At 41.0% G+C, this 18,331-nt stretch overlaps 1 protein-coding gene across 2 annotated transcripts in view; it reads right to left on the bottom strand.

Moving 5' to 3' along the window:
* Nucleotides 1-18,331, bottom strand: part of DYM (dymeclin) — a 209,873-nt gene that overhangs the window by 130,707 nt on the left and 60,835 nt on the right. For both annotated transcript variants that reach the window (XM_066339695.1, XM_066339696.1), the window contains exon 9: nucleotides 2,337-2,519. In XM_066339695.1, coding sequence (XP_066195792.1) covers nucleotides 2,337-2,519 — 183 coding nt within the window. The remainder of the gene's footprint in view (nucleotides 1-2,336; nucleotides 2,520-18,331) is intronic.

The raw sequence follows: 18,331 nt of genomic DNA on the forward strand, positions 1-18,331 counted from the left end.
TCACGTATTTTCGACAACATTTCCACCCACTTTGGATGGAAAAAGTGCTTGGAATGGCTGCAGAAGCCCTGCAGGAGCCCTGGCTGCCACTGGTATTGTGGGGCCCAGCAGACAGCGTGCCGGGGAGCCACCACTCCTCCTGGCCAGGGCAAGGGGGGACAGCTCCAGCCATTGAGCTGGAGGCAGCGGGAGGCCCTGGAGCAAACAGGACTCCTGCCTGCAGGAGTTGGGAACCACACGGAGATGCAGCCCCACGGTGATGGAAACCCTGCCTCTCCAATAGCCACGCACCCGTGGGTGCAGGAGAGACTAAAACCTGCCCTTCCTCACATACTGACCATGACTGTGGAACAGCTGGTTTAAAACCTTCCTGCTTTGGGCAGGAATTTCCCTTCAGGAAGGAAAATCTGGATGAAGACAGCAAAATTGGAACAATTCATTCCTTGGTGCCACAGGGAGCTGAGAAACTCCCCTTGGATTTGCAGCTTCACTTCTGTGGATGTTTAAGCTGTGCCACTGGGATTTACAGCATTTCACTATCATTATTAAAGGATACTAAAAAGTCCAGTAAAATAAAAATCTAAACAGAATTAAAGAAACTTACCAGCAGCACCAGCATATGCTGTATTATTCTGTAGAACATTAAAATTATCAACAGAAAAGTTAAACTATTCTAGACCATGCAAAAAAATCACCCCTACCCTGAATTCTTCTAGTTTTGTCCCAATTAAATTATAGAAATTATTTTAACAAAAATGCCAGTTTTCCTTTTATAGTATATATTATGACAGCAACCAGCCTCTTTCTTTCACAGTACTTTCCTCTTACAAGAGTCTTAGAATGTTCACAGAAATCAAATTTTAGCTCAATTATGAGAATTGCTAGTGGGAACAAGTTTCTGGGAAACAATAAGTCATTCTATCAACATACACATGGTAGAGAAAATACAGCTTTTCATGCTACATTTGACACAAAATAAGTCCTTTCAAAATTTTATAATGATATATGTATAATGTGCTTTACTAAAATACATTAGTGGCTAGTGACAGCATTAAACAAAGTAAACCAAAATGCAACATTAAAGGAAACTTGCAGTTTTAAAGACAGGACAAAACAAAAACTTTATCAACAATTTGATCTCAACCACCTGTAAATGGTATCCAATAAATCAAAGAAGCATGTTAGGACTCAGAATTCTTCTTATGAGAACAATCCTCCACCTTCACAACCCAATAAATTTTCCTAGGTAATGGTGAATTAATTTAGAGCTCAACCTGGTTAAAACTTAATGGATAAAGGAATACAAAAACTCCCCAGAAGAAAGGGCATAACTCAGGATATTACTGTGGCTTCACAGGTTGTCACACAGCTCCCGAGCTCTGTGCACTGTGCCAACCTGCAGAAAGCCAATGAAAGGTAAAACCACATGGCTCAGATTCAGAGATTTAAGTACGGATAAAGTACACATGGAAAAGGGTGGAGTCCCCATCCCGCAGGGATTTAAAAGCCATGTGGATGTGGCACTTGGGGACACGGGGTAGGGATGGCACTGGCAGTGCAGGGGAATGGTTGGACTTGGAAGGCTTTTCCAACCTAAATGATCCTGTGATTCCATGAAAGGCACAGGCTGGGTACTGAGCCCTCTGGATAGCACAAGCCATGTTGGGGCATTCCCATGTCCCAAACAAGACCCTCTGTGAGTCAGTGCCACGTGCCACCTGCAGTTACTGACACACAGACTGGAACCTGCCTTCTCAAAATCCAGACAAGCACCAACACGACCCTTAAACCTCCCAAGCATACAAAACTCATCGAAGTGTTCATGTTAAACATCTTTTTCTTACATTTCAAATACAAGCATGCAGTCAGCCCATCCAGATAGGAATTTAATTATTTACTTTCCCTCTAAGGACCATTACTCCAGGACAAAAAGTCTTACAAATTTTTAGAGGACTCCTGCAGACTCTTGGATAACCAATCTACTTATAAGCTAGTTTTATGCATATTTTATGAAATTATAGAGTCACAGAATCATCAAGGTCAGTAGAAACCTTCAAGAACTTCTAGCCCAGGAAGCAAACTGGACCAGGACTATGAAGCTTTCTAGTACTTCTCAAGTCAGAAGGATAAAGCATCCCCTTCCCTCTGTCCCCACCATTAAGTTACAGTAGCTGAGAACTCCACCTCAGAATTCCCAGACAAAAGAATGTTATTATTGCTCTTCCATGGGTGTTCTGAAAGGACAACAAATCTTGGCAATAGAACCTCTAAGCACTCACAGCATCTTAAAACTCTATTTCATCAGCTCAGGCTCAGAAGTAAGGACAGACACAAACCTTGTGTGTTCTTGAAGGACATGATGGCTTGCCTGTAGGGGTTTGGGGTGTCTGGAGCATCAGTCAGGTTGGCCAGGACCAGCAGCAGCAGCAGGCTCTGGCTGGCCAGAGGGGAGCACTGCTCCAGCTGTGTTGACGCCTTGCTGCCCACCCCACCCAGCGTGAACACTGTCCACAGGCCAGCTGCAGAGAAAAAACAACAACAACAGGTTTGAGCATATTTCAATACACAAGGCTGTTTTAATAGAGTAGGCTTGGATTAGATATTGGAACAAAATCCTTCCCTGTGAGGATGGTGGGGTACTGGCACAGGGTGCCCAGAGCAGCTGTGGCTGCCCCTGGATCCCTGGCAGTGTCCCAGGCCAGGCTGGACAGGGCTTGGAGCAATCTGGGACAGTGGAAGGTGTCCCTGCCCATGGCAGAGAGTGGAACTGGATGGGCTTTAAGATCCTTCCAGCCAAACCATTCCCTGATTCCACAACTGTACAATGTGCATGTACAGCTCCAGTAGTAAAGCGTAATGCATAAAAATGTCCCCAAAGGCCGCTTGAAAAAAAACCTCTCATTATCACAGTGCTTGAATTTTGATGATTGGGCCTCAAATGCAGTCATTTTCGCTCTTACAGCACTAAACAGAATTAACTCCAATACTAACCTACTGCATCTGAAATTCCTGTTCCTAATTACAGCAGTGTTGGTGAAACCAGATGACCAGCTACATGCCCAAATACTGATTAGAGGGGAAGGAGAATCAGAGGAAGATTAAAGGACTCCCCCCACCCCTCTCCAGAAAGTCCATTAGTCCTTATACCCTTGCCACTGCTCATGGGACTGCATTACAGCGCTGGAAAAAAACTAAGAAAAGCACCAAAACTGAAACAGAGATGCTGCAGACTCAGCATTATTGGAGTACAAAGTCAGAGGAAAGGACAAAACCTCTATGTTTATCACATCTGGGCTCTTGATACATTCATCCCAAGGGGATAAGAAGCAGCCCCTCCCAATCACACAGCATTAGATTCATTCCCAAATGCCTGCCCAGCAGTTAATTTTTTTGAGTGTATCTTGAAATTTTACGGCAGAGACAAAGCATTTCATCAAATTATTCATTTAACAGGTCAAAGCTTTGAGTTATACAGGAAAAGATATAGTAAGTTCTACTCAAAAAAAAGGTAAATCCTTATTTCCTCTTTTAATTAATGCCTAAATCAAAAATTAATTACAACACACCTTCTTAAAGAAAAGAGAAAAATTAAGAAAGTTTAGTTTCCAGTCTTCTAGTCTGCAAGATTCAAGGTGTAAATGATAAAAACCTGCACGCCATTTGAATGCAAAACATTAAAGTATAACCAAGTGAAAGAATTTCAAGTATTCTTAGCCCTTCAAACTTTCAAGCCATCCTGTGAGTGTTTTTCTTCAAATGTAATTATAGAGTCAGATTATGTAACAAACCAATGCTTCCTCATTAGAACAATTGCAGGGCAATTACTGCCATGTCATGGGCAAGGGGACTAATGCCACTCAGTGCTAAGCAGCTTGAGAGATTTCTTACAATAAGAAGTACTGTAACTGCAGCATTTTTAGCAAAAAATTTCATGTGACATTAATAACCTTTTATTGTTGTGTTTTTCATCCGCTGTTCTTATCAGAATGAATGATGCTGACCATCAAGTTTTTAAGCTCACGTGAGTTAACCAGAAGTAACATGCAAGCAAATTATTGTAAAAACCATGAAACAACTGTACATTTATCATCACATGTTAAATAAACTAAAATTCATAAAATTTCCTTTCTTAAGCTTTAGTGTAGTTCTTTTTTTTTAATTTTCCACCACCCCATCCTTCAGTGGCTGCCATCTGCCATTACCTTAATAGTTAGAAAAAGAGGGATACGGCCAAAACTCCAGAGATTAATCTGAATCTTCCACCAGGAGGGAGAACAAGGTCACTGTGTCCAAGAGAAACCTGCACATTAATATGTGACCCAAGTAACCTCCTGAAGTTCTCTCCTGTGTTGACAAGTCCTCCAGAAAACCATCCCCATGTAACAGGTTCAACACATTCCTCTCAGTTGCAAGTGTCACATTAGGTGCTAAGTATTGGCTGATGCTTCCAACACATCAAGTTAGAAACATTTTAAAGGAAAATATTATTTCTGATCCTAAACATCAGAATAGAATGCTAAATAGGTAAAGAGCCTGGGAGCACAGAGGGACAGGAAGTTTCTAGCTGTATGTGGCCATATCTGAAATATTACTTTGTTATTACTTTGTGGCCATATCTGAAATATTACCTAATTTTATATTTATGTATATTTCACAATTACAAGACCATATTTAACTTCTTTAACACGAAAAACACAGTAACTTATGCTGCACTACTTTAGAAGCTTTCCTTACTATATTCTTTTCAGATCTGAAGCTAACAGAAAACGTAGAAGACTAGACACTGCTGAAGTGTGGACAGCATAATATTTCAGATTCTGCTTCTTCAGAACATCACAGAAGGAAAAAAAAAAACCAGACTAAAAGGAAGAAAATTCCATGTTTAAAAGGGATGAAGGCCAGGTTGGACAGGGCTTGGAGTGACCTGGGATAGTGGAAGGTGTCCCCACCCATGGCAGGGGTCGGAACAAGATGAATTTTGAAATCCCTTCCAACCCAAATCCTTCTAGGATTCCGTGATTCCATGAAAATTCCTGTTTAAGACAACAGGACAGCCACAGATGGCTGCAACAATACCAGTTCTGCCTGGCATCATTACAGGCATGAAGAGAAATTTGCCTGAATGCTTCAACATATAGATTGGATTTCTTTGACATTGAGGTTTGTTGGGGTTTTTTTACTACCATCCTCTTATCATTTTTTAATATATCACAAGCGAATTACAAATTCCAGATGTTTTTGTAAAGTTTTCTGCATCTCTGGGAGGTGGCAAAGATAATCCAGGATTCTCAAAACTAAACTACTGAACTGCAAAAAGGAGGGGAGGGCAGATTACCTGAAACAGCATCGTGAGGCAAACTGCTTCTGAAGATTTATAAAACCTTGAAAATTAATCCACAACCCTAAAACAGCCCCTTCAAGGCTGCTGTGGTTTAACACCACACAGACTATCATTCCCTCCTCTCAGGTGAGATGGGGAGGAGAACTGAGAGAAAACGAAAAACTTTCTCTGAGAGAAAACACGTGGGTTGAGATGAAGGCAACTCAATAGAAGAGAAAAAGAAAGGAAAATGATGATGATGATGATGATAATAGAAGGATGGGATACAGAGGAAGGGATGCACAGTGCAGTAGCTCCCCACCTGCTGCAGATTCTGAAGCAGTGTCTAGCCACCCCTGGGCCACATCCCCCAGTTTTACTGCTATAATCTATTTATATCACAGGATATGGGATATTCATTCAACCAGTTGGGTCAGCTGTCCTGGCTGCATCCCCTCCCAGCTCCTTGTGCCTTAAGAAACCTTGAAGCTCATCCCATTCTAATCCCTGCTGGGGGCAGGGACACCTTCCACTATCCCAGGTTGCTCCAAGCCCCATCCAACTGGTCTGGAACACTTCCAGGGATGGGGCAGCCACAGCTACTCTGGGAAACAGGTGCCAGTGCCTCACCACCCTCATAGCCAGGAATTTCTTCCTAAATTATGAGAAGGCGACACATCCTTGGTTCAGGGTAAGCATGACTTAACAACAACTGAAACATCAGGGTGCTATCAACATTACCCAGTTGAAAACAAGACAAACATTTAGGTATTTAGACCACTTATTTCAATTGTACAGTTTACTGTTTTCTGCAGAATACTTTCAACTGCATTTCTCTAATATTTGTCCATCATTTCTAACCGTGTCCAGCTCTAGGCTCCCCAGGGAAAGAGAGACATGGAACTCCTGGAGCAGGTACAGTGGGGAGTGACACATATACATGAAGGGTTTGGAGCATCTCCCTGCCCAGGAAAGGCTGAGGGACCTGGAGATGCTCCACCTTGGGAGGAGCCCCAGGTGACAGGGGCCCTCAGCCCTGTGTGTCCCTGGATGTCCCTATGTGTCCCTGTGTGTCCCTGTGTGCAGGGAGGGTCAGAGCAGGGCCAGGCTCTGCTCCAGGCCCAGCTGTGGCACCAGAGGAATGAATTCAGGAATTCCCCCTGCACAGGAGGCACAGTTTCTGCCCTGAACAGAGACCAGGGAGGGGTGGAGTCTCCCTCTCCAGGGATATTCCAGAGCCCTCTGGACACAATCCTGTGTCCTATGCTCTGGGATGGCCCTGCTGGAGCAGGGGGGTGAGGTCAGTGTGAGCCCACCCAGCCTGACCACTTCTAGGATTCACTGATACAACTTTATTCCTTGACTCAGCCCCACCTGGAGCCACATTGCTACAAGTTGCGTCAACTGGAGAACTCTAAAATTCTGCCAATTATTTCTGGGAAATACTCAAATACTTTAATAAGGAACTGACTGCTTTTACCTTTAAAACCAATTAACAGATTCATTTTTGCCCTTCTCTTCCACCAAACTAGCCATGACAGATTTTTTTTCCCCCTGTTCATACAACTCTATGTAAGGCAGAACAAGGAAAACAGGTCATAAGAGCAAAGTATGTTATTTTGCAACAGAGAAGGCTGAAATTTTTCTGTAAGATGGCTGGAAACACAGTTTACAGCCATGAAAACAAACCCAGGACTTTAATCTAGTTTGACAGTCTGTGAAACAACACTTAATGGCAAACTGAAGTCATCAAAATAGAACTTTCTTTCACCTGACTGTTTGATGTAAACACAACTCTGCAGAAATCTCAGCCTAATGCCTGGTCTCTGTTACACAATGAGATACAAATAAGGTTCATGTTTGTACCTACTCTGAAAAATTTTAATCGCACCTATTTATAGTTTCACAAGAATAAGAAGAATTTTAAGAGTTTGACTTCAAAGACATTTTGAAACCAAGAGTGCAGAAGGTACTCTGAAAATTCCTTACATTCATATAAAGATTACAACTTACAGTCATCAACTTCTAACACTGTCCACCACTATTTTAAGTCAGCAGATCAACCAACTGTGAGCTATAATTGATTTCTGAGCTCTCCTGGATTAGTTATTAAACTAGTAGTAATTCTTCCGCAAAACATATTATTCACCTTTCAACCTTCAGTGTCAAGGCTCAGAAGACAAACTCTCTGACTTCTCCCACTGGACAGAGCATTAAATTAATGCTGAGGAAATTGGAGTTACTTATTTCCAAATTTCTTTCTAGGAAATTAGTATTGTTTGGGTTTTTTTGCAATCTAATAGTAGCTCCAAAATTCAATTAAAGTAATGACTGAACTTCAACCTTTCCTTTGAACATCCTTCATTGCATTTAAATATAGCCATTAATTTGCAATTAATACCAGTAAAGCCTTTTTGAGTATGGTCCTGTCTCTCCTTACCAGGTAAGAGGGCAGATCCTTTCCTCATTCCCCATCACATAACCCACCTCCTCCCAAACATACTCAGCATTCTTCTAATGAGTTCTTTATTACTTTTGAAAGTATTTTGCCAAGGCCACCAACTTGAGGTGCTGCCCCAGGCTGCTTTTGAGACTAAATAGGATAAAATAAGAGTTTTAGTAGACATGAAGATCTTCAAAAGGTCTCTTGATCTCCCCGTCATTTTGACATTTCCAAAACAACAACCCTGCTCCCTTGTTGCAAAAATGGAAAGAACACAAATAGATGAGGCTACAGAAGTTGGCAAAGCCAGTGTTAAATATCAGAAAGAAAACTCAACCGCAACGAAAAAAGCCCAAAACAGAACAGATCTAACTTATGGTTAGTAATACATCCAAGTCCTAGCTCCACATTCTACTTTCCTATTTCTGAAACTTTTAGCATCCAGAAGATTGTCCAATGTTGCAATGGCATCTAACACATCACTAAACAGAGATGAAGAAGAATTAAAGCAAAAGTGATTTTCATTGCATCTAATTGATACCATCATGCAGCTCCTCCACCAAAACCAGTAAATAATGTATTATTAAAAAACATTACAATTATTGTTTAATTCTTACTACGCTCAAGCAGCAGCACTGGGAACTCGAGTGTTGTTTTTTTAACGCTTATTATGTGTGTCACATTTCTTAAGTCAATTCAATAGTTCTCACACTGTGGTCTGATGAACACTTTCTGGTGGCCCATGGAGAGCTGGCAGTTCATGTTGTGCTGGCTCTTGTCCTTGTTTCCAGCTGCTACATTGTGTTAGAAGAAAGCTAAAAATACATAAATACTTTCCTACGATTACTTTTCCATGCAAGCAATTTCTCAAGTTGCCACGGGGATGTTATGTGATAATGAATGGGAGAGGAAAAAGAGGTCCATGGAGTCATGAACGGGGATCAGTGAGGCAACTGCTGCATCAGGGGCATTTTATACTTTATAAAGCACATCTTCAACAGCTCAGACCTTTAGCTAAGCAACACATATTGCAAATTGTGAGGAACCCAGGGTACATTTGCTTAAAAGACTATAAAAACAGCAGCTACATTAATTTTAGGGAAGTCGCACTGCAGATTTGAGATGATTCGTTACAGAAAAAAAAAAACAAAACAGCAAAGATGAAGTATAGGAAATATGGAATCATTTTTACATGGTTTATGAACCTGCATGTTAAATATTCCACTCTCAAGCAACGTTAAACTCAACTGACACACATACACAAACTAAGAAAAACTCAGAAGCACAAAAATGGCTGTCCTAAATACTACAACAACTTTTTGTTTGCAGTCACTTCTTAATTGTGGTAACTTTTTCAACTGACACAAGTCCTCATAAATGATAGGTTCTTACAACGTTTCACCTGGCACGGTAACACAAATGGCAAAAGTAACCATTTTTAATTTTCGGCAATATTTTGCATGGTTTTCACTGTCCAGCATCAGACTAACAGCATTAACCCAAACTAGCTTGAGACATAGGAGAAGTTCTACAAAGAGCTATAAATAAATAGTTTCTGGATGTCACACAGTCTAGCAAAATAAATTTGTATTTTAAATACTGGTAGACTAGCTGCTCTCTGAGTCGTCAGCAGGCTGCAGCAAGAATTCACGCGTGGGAGAGACTAAATTTAAAAGTGTTTTGAGACTACAGCTATGTACCAGTCCATCTTGACTCTATTTCTTGTCTGGAATACAGGAATTACACATGATGTGTATCAGACTAAATGTGTGATCACTTGGAACTGCATATTCAGGCTTAAAATCCCATTGAACTACCACTGAGTCCTTAGTGCAAGGTCAAAGTCACACAATTTACACAGATGATTGCCATGGATTTATTTCAGGTGCTGTTATATTTCAGCTGCTTTACTACTATATTTAAAGTATTTAATTCCTAAATACTACAGGAAAGTGACTGAAACGCTATAGAAAGATTAAGTGCATGTTTTGGATTACTTCTTTAAATGTTAAAAAAAGAATTACAGAAGTGATTTAAAAACCCAGTTATTTTCTTCTCAACAAATCACCGCAGCAGAACAACTGCCCTATATTTCATAGATTTCAACTGGCTCATTGAAATACATGACTGAGTATGACTTAATTGTTTGAGGGTTTTCACACCTAATAACACTATTGTAAAGGAGACCAGTATTTCATCCTCCCTGCCAAGAACAGCAGAAGGTAGTTGTTTCTGTGGAGCCAAGCTTTGCAACACCAGCTCCCTGCCTGCCCCACTCCTGGTCACAGCCTCTCCAGGAACAGCCAAGCTCATGTCTCTGCACCCACACATTTCAAATACATCCCAGGCACTCAGCTTTTTGATGTCACCATGGCTCCCAGTGCTACAGCAGGACAGGAAAGCCACAGGGAATGGCTGGGGTGGAGGAGCCACTGGGGAAAAGACAGCCCAGGAAATCCTCACATAAACCATCCAAAGCTAGAGAAGCACTGAGGAGTCTGAGGTGCCCGGGGCTGTGATGTCATTAACACATTCTGGAAGCAGTTTTTCAGGAAATGAATCATAGAAGCAAGTGAAATGCAAAGATGTATTAGGTAACTGTGTCCATCCCCTATCCATGCAACAGTGTTCCCTCCAGTACAGCTTGTTATTCTATCCAGTCTAATTTTAAGGGACTAGTAATGGAGCTTGAGCCACATCCTTTGGGAAGTGTGTTCCATAATCTAATAAACCTCCATGTTAAGATTTTTTTTCCTAATATTCAGCTAAACATTACTTTGTTCAGCTTCATCTACTTATTCCTTTAAGTGGTTCTATGTAATACCATAAAACATTTCTGCCCCAGTTCAATGTTTACAGCTCTTAAATAAAAGGCATAGTCAGGTCTCCTTTGTTGCCCAGCCAAATTACATACACACATTTTTCTTTCCTTTCTTTTAAAGTCTTTTCCAGTTTGCCTCCTGCAATTAATCCCAGCTCCAATACTTTGCACGACCTTTCAAATGTCATGGAACTGAAAAAGATTGCAAACACTAAATTGCATAGAGTGATAAATAAGCATATCCCTCATTTCACTGCAAAACCAGTTTTTATTTCATTTTAAACCATTCATCTTCCTTCCATCTCAGGATATCTTTACTGCAAAATCTGAAATGACCAAGCTTTTTCTTAAGGCAGGAACTCTATCTATTGCATTATTACTCTTTTTCTTGCTTTGAACTTGAAAATAAGGAGACAATCATCTTCTCCCAAGACCATGAAGGTCAGCTGCAGACTTGCATCCTCATAAAAGCTTTTCACAGCACCAAGTAAAAAAGTAAAAAACCAAGTAAGAAATCATATTACCTGTAACTATATGCATTATTATATATTATTAAAAATATTAATATATGTTATTAAAAGTTGGATTTGATGATCTTCAAGGTTTTCCCAATACTTGATGATTCCACGAATCTATGATAAATTTAACATTTTCGGATGGGGTCTACCTCTCTTATTTGCCCAGAGATGCTGAAGCACAGAATAGCTTTGTTAGCTGGAAATCCCTGATGACATTTTTATTATATGTAACTGGAGTATGAGTAGTAGAGACAGACACCTTGAAGAATTAAGTAAAGCAAATTACATAACATACTCCTGAATCAAAAGACCAAATAAGGCTGGGAATAACTCTAATAAACCATTAATTCGCTTTTAGAAATATATTAAAAATAACTATAAGAAGAGGAACATCTTAAGCAAAGAATCTTCACGATTTTATTAGCCCAATTCCTGGCCTGTTGCTGGCAATACCTATTTCAAATCCTTTGGACACAAGTGATACAATTTCTGAGATGGAACAATATTCCTGCTGCACATTTGAAGACTGTCCAGTAAAACTGAAGCTGCAAATGTGACCACAATATCAAGAAAAAATAAATAAAGGCTTTATGGTATTATACAAGAGCACAATACCACAGTGTTATGACTACTTGGAACCCGGGAAACTAAGTGCAAGCTTGAAGAGAGTGAGAGAGAAAAACTAATGAGAAATGTGGGAAAAACTGCAAATCCACCCAATGTTGGATTTAATTTTAGAGGAATTGTCTGACTCAATCATCTATTGACCTTGGAACAGCAAACCTCAGGCCAACAACAAGTTCACATAGAGACACAAAAAAGGAGTTGTTGGATGATGGGGTTTTGGGGCTCATTTTGGCTTCAGTTATTTTGGTGGGGTTTTGAGGAAAGAAGGTTAGTTTAAAGAGGAGTTTTGTTCAGGCTTTTAATTCTTAATGATTATTTATTCAATTATTTTTGGTTTTAATAGAAAACTCCTCTGGCTTTTGCACAGGGTACCATCCCAGTACTTTACTGCTCTTGTCAGAATGCAAGGGAACACAGTGAATGTGCACAATTCAACCAATTGTGGAACTTCCAGTAACATCTTCTATTGACTCTATGAGGCAAAATATGAGGCAGAAACAAACACAGAAACATGTCACAAAATAACCTTCTTGGCAGTATTATTTTTAAGCAGTGCTAAATCAGAGTACTGATATTAACTAATGCTTTTGATGTAGGACCCTCAGGAGAACTCCATACTCACACACAGTAAGGAAGGGGGAAGAAGAAATCCAGACAACCAGTGAAAGAGGTGATCTGTAAAGTTGCTAGACAAGTCAAGGCATCCAAGAAATTACTTTTCCAGAGCAGTTAGATGTTTTTATCAGTTAGTGAGTTCAGCACACCACTCCTGTTGGTTTCTTGTGACTGCAGGCACTTGACTCACCTGTTTCTTGAGGCATGAGAGGAACAAGGAACAGCCAGCACAGCAAAGCCAGCACAGACCTGCTGCTTCTCTCCTAGACCTTAGTTTCACTCCTCCAAACTTGTGAAGCACCTCACCACTGGTACCTGCAGTAATTCCAGCCAGCTTATCTATCAGCCTTCAGGAGAACATTCAAAAACAATAAACCCCTAATATAAGCACAGCTGAAAAACTCAGAGTTACATAGCTTAGGAATGCTCTGGCTGCCACCCTGATTCCTGAGGAGATCTGCTCACACTCCTTGGAGCCTGCCACCTCTCCACAGAGCAATGGGCACATTATTTTTTAACCCAGCTTGTCCTATTTTTCTCGTAAGAGCCAACGTTTTGTTTGTGTGAGATAACTTCTTCCTCTACACTACCTGCCCCTCCAAGGACAAGGAAAACTCCAAATTTATTCTCCTGCTTGAAACCTGTTCCACCAGCAGCTGCAGAGAGCAGGGAAAGCCCCCCTGGATCCTGGAAGAGGCTCAGGGACCTCACGAGGGGTGCTGCATCCTGAGCCTCACTGGCACGACGCTCCGTGGAACACACTTCATGAAAACTCGACGTTCAGACAATTTTGCTGCCAGTTTTTCAACAAGTTTCTGCTCAATGTATGCAAACGGCAAGCTTTGGGACCTTGTAACTTGGCCAGATTTAGTAAGCTTTAAGAGGGATTGTAAATGGCACATCTCTATCCACGGCTTCACTCCCCTAAGCCCCGCTTCCCAAATCTCAAGAGCCTGTTCCAAGGCATGAAGGCTCTAAAACTCCTCAATAAAACAGATGTAAGAATTCAGCATTGGTTAAGTAACATTTTTCCCTAACCTCATTCTCAGAAACAGAGGAACTGTTTTCAATTAAAGCAGTGCCAAAAAAATTGAAAAAAAAAATTGAAAAAAAAAAAAAAAAAAAAAAGAGCCTGAGGAAGATACTCAGCATGAAAAGTTTCATGACAAACAACTGAAGTCTGAAAAAAAATTATGAGCAATTGAAAATTGGATTTCACTACAGAAAGTGCTCTATAAGCTTATCTTGAGGCATCAATACCAGCTCCAGCCATATGAACATTATTAAAGTGGCAGTTTTAATGATGAAGCGTTGAGGAAAGCAGCGGCGCTGAGGAATGAAGTCCTACCCCCAGAACAAGCGTGCCACAGGCAAAACTTTTCATTATCTTGACTAGCAGAAAATGCCTCCTCAGCTGAAAGAAGCCAGTGTCCCTGCTCCCTCTCAGAGCAGGGCATGAGCTCCTGCCAAGGCTGACGAGCTGTTTTATGTCAGCACCTGCCCTTTGGCTCCGCTCTCGGCACTGACATCAACTCCAGAGGCATCAGACAGGAACACGTTTCTGTCACCAGACACCACGGCTGGAGACACACCAACAAAACACGGACTCACGGAATGCTGTCTGAAGCCCTCTCGTGGATCCAGCACCAAATGAACTCCCTCTCTTTTGGGTCGATGGCCAGCGTGGAGGGGATGGTGTAGGGAAAGGTTTTGGGGTGTCAAATTTACTGACTACAAAAACAGAACACTTATAGGGGGAGAAAAAGGCTGACTAAGTATTAGTGACTCTGCCTGCATATTTTTTCCCAGCAAAAACTGATAGTTAACATTGAAATTATACAGAAACATGTGCTAACACTCATCAGTTTTACTATTAAAGACTAAAATTACATATATAGTATTGAGAAAGTTTTCACTCCAAATATTGTTTTGCCAATTTATGGAATGAATTACATAAAGATTTGCATTTATATGAAAAAATACATTTAGAGTCACTTTATTTTTTCTCTAGCACGCACGTTCAGTTCCATAATATTTCATCTCCAGTACTCAAAAATGTTTTTACCACAGGGTAAGGGATTCCTCTGGGCTTTTCCGGTTCCTAAGCATTTTGCAATAATGCCAAGCCATAAAGGGAATGGAAGTTTGCTCTCTGGGAGCAGTTAGGAAACAGTGAGGACAAGCCATGCCTGCCTCTCTGCCATCACCTACAACAGGGCTATGCCCCTGCCTCAGTAAGATGAGTTAACACGACTTTTTAATATAATATACAAAGCAATTCTAATTCTGTATGAGATCAATCAAGGAGTTATAAAAGCAAATTTGAGCAGCACATACTGCCCTTGAGGGTGGCACCTGGTACCACCACCTCCAGATTTCCACGTAGATCTCACTTGTGTGGAAAGCTATCTGGGAATATCTCCAAGGTGTCCACCAAAAATCCCTGTGACGAAAACAAGCTTTGTAGGCCTCCATCATCTGCAGCTGCCCCCTGTGCAGCGACACCCTTTTTAGTCTACCGCGTTTTGAGTAGATAATTTGAATACTGTAATATTTACATTAAAAATATTTCTGCTATCCCACATGTTCACAGAATCACACAATGATTTGGGTAGAAAGAGACCTTCAAGATCATCTCATTCCAACCTCCCTGCCATTGGCAGGGACACTTTCCACTGTCCCAGGTTGCTCCCTTGTCCCCAGCCCCTCTGCAGCTCTCCTGGAGCCCCTTGAGGTCCTGGCAGGGGCTGGGAGCTCTTCCCAGAGCCAATTCTCCTCCAGGCTGAAACTCACTCCACATTCCCACAACAATTACTCAGCAAACTTTAAGGAAAGTCACAAATGCCACCAAACTGCTAGGCACCAGCTGACAGCAGGGCCTTGTGAGCAGGCCTGTTGCAAAACAATTACAATTAGCAAGATAAGACACTGAGAAACACCTATGTGCTGTATTTAGCATCTTATAAAGTCACCTGAAATTGCCGGCTAAGTGGGAATCCTACGCACATTATCACATGCAAACAGCATGTTTTATTAACCTTGAAGCAAGGCCCAGCCGTTAAAACATGAGGATAAAGATCAGGACAGTGGAATTTTATTCCCAGCTGCAATGTCAACTGATTGTGTAATTTTAGCCAAGCTTCAAGCATGTTATTTCCTCTTTTTCCCCTATCTATATAAATGAGAATTTTCTACTTAATAAGGGCCTTTACATCCTGATGCCCTTGGCCTGAATGTGCGTGGTTCCTGAGCTGATGTCCCAATTTCCTAAGAGATCTCTGACCCACTGAAAAGTGTCAGAGTAGATTATATACACACTGGGACTGATTACACACTCATTGTGTATTTACTTACAACTAGCTAATGATGTAGATATATAGAACATACCCAATTATACAGATATAATTATGTAGATATATAAAAAGACAGATCTTCCCTTGACAGATCCTCTCAGAATGACAATTGCTGAGAGAAGCAGTTCAATAAATATAAACTACTGAGGCTGAAATTAGAAGCCAGCAGTGAATTAGATGGATAAACCTGATGCCAAACCTGAAATTATGCAAGCTAAAACAGTTTTTTTCCCTAGGAATATTTTCATATTTTGCATTATCTACCTTTCTACATACACATTTGCTTTAATGTATTTACACATGTCATACTTGTATATGCTGTATATACATCTTATAAAACCTCCTGAAATTGTTTAAGTGGGAATCTTACAAATTATCACATGAAAACAGTATGATTCCTAACTAAATGTCATATTGATATAATATATTCTAGATTTAGGAAACAATTTATACTCATATGTAATTTATATATTTCACTTCAATATCTCTAGGTATTTTGATACCTAAATGGCATATTTTTGTATAAATACACTAAATGTATAGATACAGTACAGTGAGCCGTATCTACTCCTATTATTAAATATAAGAATGTTCATATTTTTCTGCGTAGTCTGTGTTTTATTTGTATTTTTTGTATTTTATTTGTATTTATTTGTATTTTATAGTTTTTCTTATATATATATATACATATCCACACACAGAACTAGTGAGTACCAAATAACTGTCAAATTCTGTGGTGTCTACAACATCTCTCACTCTTGGCAGAATTAATTTGATCCAGATTTACCTTCCAGCAGAGAGTAAACTCTGCTGGAACATCTCGTATATCTACTTCCCTTTCTCTTGCAGACAAGGAAAAAAGTCTTTGTTCCAAGGTCATGATGTGGCTGCCACATCCTTGGAAGAGCCCAAGACCAGGCTGGATGGATCTCTGAGCAACCTGGTCTAGTGGAAGGTGTCCCTGCCTATGGGACACAATCAATGGGAACAAAATTATTCTTAAGGTCACTTCCAACTCAAGCCCTTACAGGACACTACAGTTCTATGATCTGATTTTTTTTTTCCTGAAAACAAAAATCCCCACCACTCTCCCACACAGATTTGTCCACAATTCAGAATTCAAGTGCTTTAACTATAAAACGTTCAGATGATTCTTCCAGTTTCCGAGTTTCTTACCAAAGTGGAATTTGTTTTCCTGGTTAGCAATTTCAGAATAGCACTTACCCCAAAGATTAAGAAACAGGTTCAGCTTATGAGTTCCTAGGTGGCAAGAAGACAACTTCAAGTCACCACATGAGGATTTAGAGGGGGATGTCTCTGTTAGAGACCCCAAACAAACAAAAAAGCACCATGACTCAACTGCAAAGAAAGGAGACTACTAAATGTAAAAAAAAATTAAGTCTTTTCCAAATCAGAAAAAAAAAAAGTATATAAGCTTTGGCAAGTTCAATGCTAAACCAGACTGAGTTGAGCCAAAAGTAATTTAGGAGCAGCCTGCTAAAGGTATAAAAATCAACAGTAAAAGCTTTTTCCAAACAATCTGACAGCTCCTCAAAGAGGCCAACAAGCCATGGAGGCCTTTAGGGAGCACCCTGGGAAGGTCAGGCTCTGGCAAATGAACTACTCTGGGTGCATTTCCCAACACTTTCTGCACACTCCATCAACAGATCTGATATATGACCAGTGAAAGCAGCAACTGCTGTGGTGTCCTCCCATGGCAGCACATCCCCTCCAGCAGCTGAAGGCTCTGCAGAAGCCCAGAAGGTGAGGATCTAATGTTTATGTCCCAAACACCAACAGCTGGATGGCTGTGGAGACAGCCAGGAACCAAGATCAGTTGATGGGAACAACAGCCAAGGGTTGTTGGGAAGAGCAGGCATGAGAAAGACCAGGATGCGGCTGCAGAAGGGGCCATACAGAGGAAATGCAGCACTCTTCTAGGACAAACCCCTCCTTCCCTTCCCTTCCCTTCCCTTCCCTTCCCTTCCCTTCCCTTCCCTTCCCTTCCCTTCCCTTCCCTTCCCTTCCCTTCCCTTCCCTTCCCTTCCCTTCCCTTCCCTTCCCTTCCCTTCCCTTCCCTTCCCTTCCCTTCCCTTCCCTTCCCTTCCCTTCCCTTCCCTTCCCTTCCCTTCCCTTCCCTTCCCTTCCCTCCACCCCCATTTCTCTTCCCCTTCACTCTACTCCTTTATCCAAAATCCATCACCACGTGTTTAACACACCAATTCCCATGCCAAGTGCACAATTCACAAGAAAGCTTCCTAAACTTTTGTGGACCCTCTGATTTTTGTCATTCCTTCTGACCCCAAACATCTGGGTCCACCCTTCCCCTAAAGCATCAGACAATCACAGGCCCAACAGGAGACTGCCTTTGGAGCAACAGCTGTCAAATGAAGGATCAGGATAAGATTCAGGGGGAAATTCAGAATTTTTAAAGAAATTTAGTGTTTTTACATTGTCCCACAAGATTCAGGACCCACATCAGGACCAGATGAAAATTTCATACCTCACCACAGCTACAACTACAGGTAAGCCAAACTTCTCTTGCTCAAGTTTAAGGAATTAAAAAATGCCATCAGCAGTTACAAAAACACCTGACTCCACACTAAGGAATTTTGCAATATAGTTATAGCAGTA

Source organism: Sylvia atricapilla, chromosome Z, assembly GCF_009819655.1.
Source record: "Sylvia atricapilla isolate bSylAtr1 chromosome Z, bSylAtr1.pri, whole genome shotgun sequence".
NCBI classification, from domain to species: domain Eukaryota; kingdom Metazoa; phylum Chordata; class Aves; order Passeriformes; family Sylviidae; genus Sylvia; species Sylvia atricapilla.